Source organism: Meriones unguiculatus, chromosome 7, assembly GCF_030254825.1.
Source record: "Meriones unguiculatus strain TT.TT164.6M chromosome 7, Bangor_MerUng_6.1, whole genome shotgun sequence".
Lineage (NCBI taxonomy): Eukaryota > Metazoa > Chordata > Mammalia > Rodentia > Muridae > Meriones > Meriones unguiculatus.
This window is the reverse complement of record NC_083355.1, coordinates 87,497,618-87,507,024: the sequence shown is the minus strand read 5'-3', so window position 1 is coordinate 87,507,024 and position 9,407 is coordinate 87,497,618. Positions and strand designations below refer to the sequence as shown.

At 54.8% G+C, this 9,407-nt stretch overlaps 1 protein-coding gene across 1 annotated transcript; it reads left to right on the top strand.

Annotated features, from left to right (window-relative positions):
• Window positions 1-3,855: 3,855 nt before the first annotated feature.
• Window positions 3,856-9,139, top strand: Ccdc177 (coiled-coil domain containing 177). Its single transcript, XM_021633523.2, has 2 exons — window positions 3,856-4,180; window positions 5,045-9,139. Exon 2 carries the CDS (start codon window positions 5,073-5,075, stop codon window positions 7,194-7,196), a length of 2,124 nt encoding a protein of 707 aa, XP_021489198.1. The 5' UTR covers window positions 3,856-4,180; window positions 5,045-5,072; the 3' UTR covers window positions 7,197-9,139.
• Window positions 9,140-9,407: the final 268 nt, after the last annotated feature.

Below are 9,407 nucleotides of genomic sequence, written 5' to 3'. Positions count from 1 at the left end.
TGCTTTAGTCTAAATTAATGAATTTAGTCTAAATCAATAAATTTGCTTTAGTCTAATTAATTAAAAGGCCTATGAAAGAACTCAATAAATTATCTTTAAGAACTGATGTAAGGCAAAATAAATATTTCAGAAGATAAAACTCAGAGGGGGGGGCTAAAGAAAAGAAAACCCAAATTTGTCAGGAAGCTAGAGAGATGGCTCAGAGGTTAGGAGCCCTTACTGCTCTTCCAGAGAACTTGAGTTCAGTTCTCCTCATCCACATGGTATGTGCGGGGGGGGGGGGGGGCACAACTGCCTATAACTCAAGTTTCAGGGGATCTGATGCCTTCTTCTGGCCTCTGTAGGCACACACACACACATACACACACACGACATATAGTCACATACATAATGTAATAAAAGGGTTTTTTATAATTAACATAAAAAATAAAATAACACAGCCTGGTAAGTCCACCTTCCACCATTATGGCCTTGCCACTGTGGGCAGGTGGGTATTGCCTTCTCTGCTACATGTCACAGTGAAACTGGGTGAAACATCCTGATGTTTGGGAGGCAGGGACTCTCTCTGGAATGGACTCCAGCCCTTCACTTTTGTGTGATCCCAACACATGGAAGGTAGAGTCAGGAGGATCAAGAGTTTTAGGGCATTCTTGGCAAATTCAAGGTTGATTTTGGATGTGTGTGTGTGTGTGTGTATGGTTTCTACTGGCTTGACCATATCTACATGGTTTATCAAAATAATCAAAATAAATGGCATTCACCACGGCTCGCTGAACATGTCTGCTTATGTATTTTGCATACAGTCTTTCTAGTTCTGTGAGATAATTTAATGGGGTCCTCCAGAGAGAGGAACCCAGGCATGGAGATGCTGACTGGTCACCCCACTCCTTACTACCTGAACCTGCATCTCTCCAGGTGCAGTTTAAAGTGGAAGCACAAAGCATGATCTTCTTTGTACCTGCCACGTGACCAAGCGCTCCTTTTCCATTTCCTGCTGTAATATGTCTTCTAAAGCCTCCTGTGGGCTTTACTGCGTGGATGTTTGCTGAGTAAACATCCTTGAACAGTAGAGACAGTGTCTCCCTCCAGGTCAGGCAGGGGGAGGACTTCTTTGCCAGGCAGGGTAACTAAAACAATGCCTCCTTTGGGGCAAAGCAAGACCATGTTCGCTCTCAGCTCTCGTGTTAGTTACTCTTCACATTGCTATAGCCAAAGATCTGATACAAGCAGCTTAAGGGGGAAATACTTATTTTGATTCCTGTTTTCAGAGGGGTACCTTTCATCAAGATGGAAGGCAGGTGACAGGTCACACTGTGTCCAGAGTCAGGAAGCAGAGATACAGTGTAAGTGTTGGTGCTTAGCACATATTCCATTTTCCTGTTCCTTTCTGAGGCGATTAGGTCTTTGTAAGTCAGCACAGGGTAGCCTCCACGTAGCTAAGGATAATCTTGAATTTTCTGCTTTTTCTGCCTCTGCCTCTTGAGTGCTGGGACTACAGGCTTGTAATTACAAGGGCTTCACATGGTGATGGAAACCAGACCCAAGGCTCTGTGCATCCCAAGTAAGTGTTCTACCAATGGAGCTATACCTCTGCCTCTCATCGCCTTCCTTCATTCAGTCCATGGCCCCAGACCATGGGATGAGGACGCTCCCACATGGAGACTGGGTCTCCCCCTCTAGCTAACCCTCTCTGGAAATGCCCTTACAGACACACCGAGAGGTGTGGCTCCAGGTGATTCTAAGTTCACACAAGTTGATGACAAAGATTAGAACTCATAGCTCCCTTTAAATGATTAGAGTGTCTCCACCCCTAACATTATGTAACAAACCATAACATAAGCCCGCTTTGTGTGCAGCATCTACCTGGCTGCACTCTCTGATAAAGAACACAAACCCATGTTCTTTCCGTACATGAGTACAAGGTCCTTTGTTTCTGGCCCAGGAGTGCCCTGTCCTCTGCCAGCATCTATGCACCACGGGGGCTGACCTGCCAGCGTGTGCACAGGGTCAAGTGCAGACCTTAGAGTTCTTACCACCACCTCAGAGCAGGCCAAACCTCCACTCCCTCAACCGCTGTCCCACTCTGGCATCTGCTCCCAGCACAACACACTTTCGTTGTTTTGTGCCAGTGTTACCCCAAGGCTGCTAGCTGCCAGTTTCATTGGATATTTTATTCCAAATGTAATGAAATACCGTGGCCAAAGGCAACCTGGAGAGGGAAGACTTTTATTTCTGCTTACAGTTCTCCATCATAGTTTTGTCATCGAATGACGTCAGGGTGGGAACTCAAGGCAAGAACCTAGAGTCAAGAACAGAGGCAGAAGCAACAGAGGAGAGCTGCTTACAGGCTTGCTCCCCAATACTTACTCAGCCTGCTTTCTTAAACACCCCAGGATCACCTGCCCAGAGGCTAAACCACTCAAAATGGGAGGCACTCCCACATCAGTCACTAAGAAAATGCAACACAGTCTTGCCCACAGAGCAGTCTAGGGGTGCAGTTTTTTTTCAGCTGAGGTCACCTCTTTTTAGATGACTCTAGCTTGTGTCAAGCTAACAAAAAGCTAGCCAGCACAGGAACCTAGGTGATGACATCTTCAGTCTAGGCCCAGTCCAGACCTCTACCATGGCTCACCCAGCCGCCTGTTCGACAGCCCTGCTCTGTGTTCCACTGATGGAGAGGGGCAACTGTCCAAAACTCGAATTCCCATGCCAGGTAATCCTCCCTCCTAGATCCACCGTCATTCTGTGACACACACGCACACGCACACACGCACACACGCACACACGCACACACACACACACACACACGCACACACGCACACACGCACACACGCACACACACAGCCTCTCACGATTTGGCAGCCATTCTTGATCCTTCACTTCCTAGGGCCAAAGCACCTTTGAATGTTGCCCCTTTCTACTGAATCCACACTTCTCTTTTCCTACTATTGTTCCCTTTCTGGCTCCAACACTCCTTGTGCTGGGAACTGCAGTGCCTCCCTAACTGGGCTTCCATAGTCTCTTTTGCCTTGCCCTGTTGTGGCTAGAGTTATGTTCCTAAACTATAAAGTACGTTGGTGTCATTTCCTTGCTCAAAACCTTCATTTGCTTTCTTTCTTTTTTTTTTTCCCCCCTCTGTGTAGCCCTGGCTGTCCTGGAGCTCCCTCTGAAGACCAGGCTGGTCTCCTGAGCGCTGGGATTAAAGGTGTGTGCCACCACTGCCCAGCCCCTGTCATATTCTTTACCACCATAGTTCACCATACTCTCTATACCTCACCCACTCCTTGGAGGACTCTAATCTGGAATCTCACTGACCACTACCACTCAAGACGGAAGAGGTGGGATGAGGCATCATCAAACAACACTCGTGAAATGGCACTAATTAGTTTCATTAATGGAACCAGCAGCGCATCAGAAGTGGCATTCACTGGTCACTTATGTTCTGCTTGCCTCAAGCCCCTGTAAGTGTTTTTGTTGTTAGCACAGAAGGTAATGACATCTTCATAACACGACATTATGCTTTGTTCTCATTCTTTCTCCCACCTTAGTTTTCCTTAAATAATAAAATCGCTGTTTGGACCAGGTGCCCTATTTCTATCCAATTACTTACTGACTGGTCTGTTGGCTTCTCAAGATCCCTTTGAGAAATAATGCTGATTTCATGCCACCCGCCTAAGGTGCCCAAAGACCCGGATTCTGGTGATAACTGCTATATCCACATCTCTCTGTAGATGTGCATATGCACACATATGCTTATATATGCATAGTTACTGTATTTTTAACTGCTTTGTCGTCCTCTAAGCAAACAAATGAACACCCTTAAGTTAGCCACCAGGAGGCGCCAGGAGCAGCGAAAGACCTGCGGTACCTTGGCGGTAGAGGTGGAGATAGATAGATGCGGCGGCGAGCGAGGGAAGAACCAGCTTCCTTTTTTAAGAATCAGTGCAGGCAAGGGGGTAGAGCCACGATATTTTAGGGAGACTCTGTCGCACTCCCCCTCCCCCGGGTAGCTAGCGCCTAGGATGTGTGCATCCCGCTCGTAGTCTCCCATGGAGAGACACCGGCTGCGGCAGCCGGCCGTAACCCGACCCCGCCGGCGCAGGGACTGAAGAGGCGCGGGGGAGAGCAGCCAGAGGTGAACAAAAGCCCTCGGCGTGGGGGCCCGGAGCCCGGACCTGGGGTAAGTGAAATCGCCCGGGGAACCTGGCAGCACCCAGCATGGAGGGGCAAGGTTTACGGCGCTCTAAGAGCCCACTCCGCCTAAGATGCGGTGAAGGTACCGGTGGACATTAGGGGCTGGTGTCTGGATCCACCATACTGGGGTTGATGGTACCTTTGGCTACACATTCAGCCTTGGAGACCGGGTGCATCTATCTGGGAGGATGGAGGTGCCTTGTGCATCCCGGGCAAACACCGGCTGAGGGCTGGAGGAAGAGGCAGGCAGAGCTCACGGCAAACCCTGCTGGAGAGGCAGGAGAAAGAATCCATCGCTCCACTCAGAGGAGCCCCTGGAGACCTCTCTCAGCCCTTTCATCTCCCGAGGGCCCCGCGCCCCGGGTCCTTTTGGTAGAGAGAAATCAACCATAAACTTCTTCCTAGGCAACTGGGGCCCTCGCAGCCATGCACTTTGGCATGAACAGGCCTCTTCCCCTTTTGTGCTCCTGCAAAGCTGCAGCCCAGCAGCCCGCCTAAGCTACAAACAAATAGCTAATCCTCCCGGGAATCCTCCGGTGCTCCCCTCGCTGGCTGCTGCCTTGCACCACAGTCTTTGCAGGGTGCATCTAGCCGGCCTCAGGCCCGTGCAGTCTCCCCCACAGGCCCTGCATTCTAGGACTGAGGGAGACCCAAGCTGCTGTCTGAGCCCCGGCGTCCCCTCACCCCAGCTACCCTGGGTTTTCAGGGCATCGGTTTTGGGATTTACGTTCCATCAGGCCCCCTGAGCCTAATCCGAAATCGGATTAAAGTTTGGGAGGGGCAAATATGGCTGAGGAGGGAGAAACAGCTCACAGATGCATTCCTCTATGTCCCTTCCTTGTCATCTCAGGGACTCCAACAAAGGACGGGGTTCAGCTATGGTGGACCCGGTGCCAGAAGAGGAGAAGGAGGGAGCGGAGCCCGGCGGCACAGAAGGGGATGAGGCGGCCACAGCGTCCGTGCCCCCCGAGGCCCAGGGAGCCCAGCAGCCCGCTGCCTCCTCGGCCTCCGCCTCGGCAGCGCCGCCCCGCAAGGCCGAAGTCCCATCCGGGGCAGAAGGTGGGCGCCGGGAGCAGTCCCCGCTGCTGCACCTTGATCTCTTCAACTTCGCCTGCCCGGAGGCAGAGGGCAGCCGCTACGTCCTGACCAGCCCCCGCTCGCTGGAGGCCTGCGCCCGCTGTGCGGTCAAGCCGGTGGAGCTGCTGCCTCGGGCCCTGGCTGACCTGGTGCGCGAGGCCCCGGGCCGCTCCATGCGCGTGGCCACCGGCCTGTACGAGGCGTACGAGGCCGAGCGGCTGGCCAAACTGCAGCAGTGCCGCGAAGAGCGCGAGCGCATCATGCGCGAGGAGAAGCGGCGCCTGTTCACGCCCAAGGGTCCGGCTGCAGCCCCGACCTCGACGCCGGCCTCGGCCACGGCCTCCTCGGCGATGAGCGCGGGCAGCAGCAGCAGCTGCAGCAGCAGCAGCCTCCCGGCCTCGCCCGCCTCGCGGGTCGCCCGAAGGACTTCTCCGAGTCCCCCCGCCAGGACCCGGCCTCCGCCCGCGGCTTCTCGGACAGGTAGGAAGAGCCACTCGCTGGACTCGCTGTCGCGCCGGCGGGACGGCGCCCTCAGCTCTGAGTCCGGCGCCTCGTCGTCGTCCTACAGCGGCGAGAGCCTCCGGGAGCTACGCTGGCCGCCTCGGGCTGCAGCCAGGAACAGCTGCCCCGCCGGCTCCGCGTCCTCGGCGCCCAACCCGCTGGGCCGCCCTTCCGCCCTGGCTCTGGTTCCGCTCACGGCCCGCAGCTTCAGCCTGGGAGACCTGAGCCACTCGCCGCAGACCGCTCAACACGTGGAGCGCATCGTCCGCCAAGTGCGCGCCGAGCGAGGCCTGCGCGGGGTCCCCGAGCGCGACCGCAAGATCGCCGCGCTCATGCTGGCGCGCCACCAGGAGGAGCGCCTGTTGCTGGAGCAGCGCGCCGCGGCCCACGGCCAGTGGGAGCAACAACGCATGCGCGCCGAGCAGCGGCGGGAGCGCGAGGAACGCGAGAAGCAGCGCGCGCTCGAGCAGGGCCGGCGCGCCTGGGCCGCGCAGGTGGAGGAGCGGCGGGGCCGCCGGGGCCGGGAGGAGCGCGAGGCGGCGCGGAGGAGGCAGCAGCAGTGCGAGCGCAGCGAGGAGCGGCGGCGGGAGCTGGCGGAGCGCCAGGGCCTGCTGCGGCGGGAGCGGGCGGAGCGCGCCGCGCGGGACGACCGGCTGCGCAAGCTGCAGCAGGAGCAGAACCTGAAGCAGCGGGAGGAGGGCCTGCGGGAGGGGCGGGAGCGCGCCGAGCTGGCCCGCAGGGAGCGCGCCCAGCGGGCGGCGCGCGCCAAGCAGCGCCAGGAGGGCCAGCAGCAGCGCGAGAAGCGGGAGCTGAGCCGGGCCGAGCGGGCCCGCCACGAGGCGCTGCTTCGGGGCCGAGTCCGGCAGCAGCACGAGGAGCGGGAGGGCCTGCGGAGCTCCCTGGAGGCCAGCTTGGGCCGCGCGCAGGAGAACTACGAGCAGCTGCTGGAGCAGCGAGCCCGGGAGCTGCGGGAGCGGGCCCGGAGGGAGGAGCTGCAGGGCCGGCGGGCTAAGGAAGCGGCCGAGCGCAAGGAGCGGGAGCATCAGGCCCACCTGGAGGCGCTGGCGCGGGCGGGCGAGCGACGGCTGCAGCACGCGGCGCAGGTGGCCGAGGAGGCGGTGCAGCAGAAGGCGCGGCGCGTGGTTCAGACCCGCCTGGAGAAGGAGAGGACCCAGCGCGCCAACAAGGAGAAGGTGGAGAGGGATGAAGACTGCCGCCGCCGGGAGCTGCTGCAGGCCATTGGGCGGAAGCTGGAGCGCAGCGAGCAGCTCTCTCGGGAACGGCGAAGTGCACTGGAGAGCGCCCGCTCCACAGCCCGGGCCTCCTTTCATGTGCGGGAGAAGGTGCGGGAGGAGACCAACACACGCTCTTTTGACCGCATGGTGCGAGAGGCCCAGCTACATGCCAGCCTGGACCGCAAATGACGGCTGCCATGTGCGGGCCATGCTGCTCTGTATAGCCAGATGGCCTCTAGGTGGGGCCTTCCTTAGTCACTTTGACCAAACTCCGGGCATCTCCAGTCTAGCTGTTACAGCATGAACTCTCGGGACTAATGAATCATGAGGCACTGAGAAGCCAGACGTGGTACTTTTCCGTCTGCCGCCATTATTTTACAGACTTACTTCGTTTGGAAATGACAAGGCACATCCACTTGTGTCTTTGGGTTGGAATAGGAAGTAGCTAGGGAGAGGGAGGGTCCCCTAGGAGAGAGCACAGAGGTGAATGTTGGGTTCTCTGCCGCAGCTGCCTTGGGCATCTTTCTGACATTTGCGTCCAAGACAACTTTAAGTTGCAGCAGCCAAGGGGATATCTTCCAGGCTCACCTCTATCTTTTGAAATACAAGTTGCACAGACCTTAAAGTCTCCCAAGAAAGCACAGCTTTTCGAAGATGTTAGTTCATGCACAAGGAACCACAAAAGCTATTAGTTCTGAGTGTGGGACTATTAGTCTGACACCTGAGCAAATTTCTCCTGTTCCCATATTTTTTTTTCAGTTGAACCCCTAGGCTTTCTAGTTAGACAATCATCTGCAGATAATAGTCACTTCTTATTCTCCCAAGTGGCATAGGGTGGATTGGTGATGCTGTTTGGCTTTAACGGAAGCCCTCCATCCTCTGCGTTCTCTGGAGGTGATGGTTTTCTTAGGCAGCAGCGTCCCACCCCATGAGGCTTCCATGGAAGGTGGTGTATTCCAGTGGAGGCAAGTGTCTGCTGCCCATTTACCTGTGTGGGGCCTGCAGACAGAAGCCATTGCCTTACGAAGCAGAGTTAACCTTCTGTGCCTGCCCAGGCCACTTTTGCCTAAAGCTCCAGCCTTGAATGCGGTTCTCTAGGGTGAGCCCTGGAGTGTGTAGGATCCCAGCTGTGATTCAGTCAGTTCAGCGCCCTGAGGACCATTTAGGATCCTTGGCTGCTTACCTGTGGTGGCTGAAGGTCTAGAATTGCCTCTGCGCTGAGCTGTGCTAGTGTTGGTAGGGTATCACTCTTCCCTAGTGGGAAAAAGAATCTTCCCTCTTTAAATTCCTGGTACCCTCTCACATACCTGGAGTATTTAATCAGTTTCTTGGTGCCTCACCTTTCCCATCTGCCAGATAGGGCCATCAGAGCTCTTCTGGTACCTCAAAATCTCCTGGATCCAAAGCACCACTTCAGTGTTATTTGTCGGTCTCCTTTGTGCCTTTCTTGACCTGGAGTTGGGAGGCAGGAGGACCGCTATTAGCCTAGTTTGTTTCTATGAATCCATAGGTAATATGGATTCCTGGCATTAGACAGGGCAGTGCATCACAGATGGTCATTTAGCATCTGAGGTGTGTGTGTAGGGTGGGGTAGGGGGTGTACTTGAAATACCAAGCCACTCCCTGGTCAGAAGGTTTAATTATCACTTGGCAGTTTTAACCCATTGAGTGCTCCTTCCATGAAGCTGAAATTGACCCCACTCATAGCCACCTGTCAGCTATGTGTTCACCAGAAAAGGTGGGAAGTCCACCATCCCCTTTTACTTCAAATCAAGGTCAGGAAGTAAAACAAAAACAAACAAAAAAACTTACCAAAAAGAAAGGAATCAGGGTAGAGATTTAGTGCATTAGATGTGTTTTGTGTGTATTCTGCTGGCAGAATTGTCCCTAAAATGACTGGCTATTGCCCACACCCCTCATCAACCCTACCCCATCACATGCTAAGAGGAGTCTTGTGTCGAAGAAAGCTGTGTTTAGGTGTCATGCCTGAGATAATGTGAAACCAGGAAAGGTGCAATGTACCAAGGCTTGTGTCTTGAATGGGTGGTGTGTCCTTTAACACTTGTTGTTGAGCTGTGATAATGTGCTGCTTTAAGACAGGAGCATTTTACTAAAGAGTTAATGTGATTGTGGCTCTTGGATCTTGTGGTTCCTGAGTTGCTTCTGACACCTCCACAGGAAACTCCACCCTCAAAACTACTTACTTTAAAGTCTGGGCATTTGTTTGAGGAGGCAGTCTGGCGTTTTGAACCAAGCACTGGAAGGCACATGAGGGATCTTACCTGGCCTTTTACCTAGTCTGCTTCCCACCTTACTTCAGATAGATCACCTGTCTAGGCCTTAGTTCCCACCATGTAGAAGCAGGATCATGGTTGCTGACCCCTGGTTTGTGCAAACTGA

Excerpts from the sequence above, each read along its gene's own strand:
- Ccdc177 (XM_021633523.2), top strand. The coding sequence starts at position 5,073 with ATGGTGGACCCGGTGCCAGAAGAGGAGAAGGAGGGAGCGGAGCCCGGC.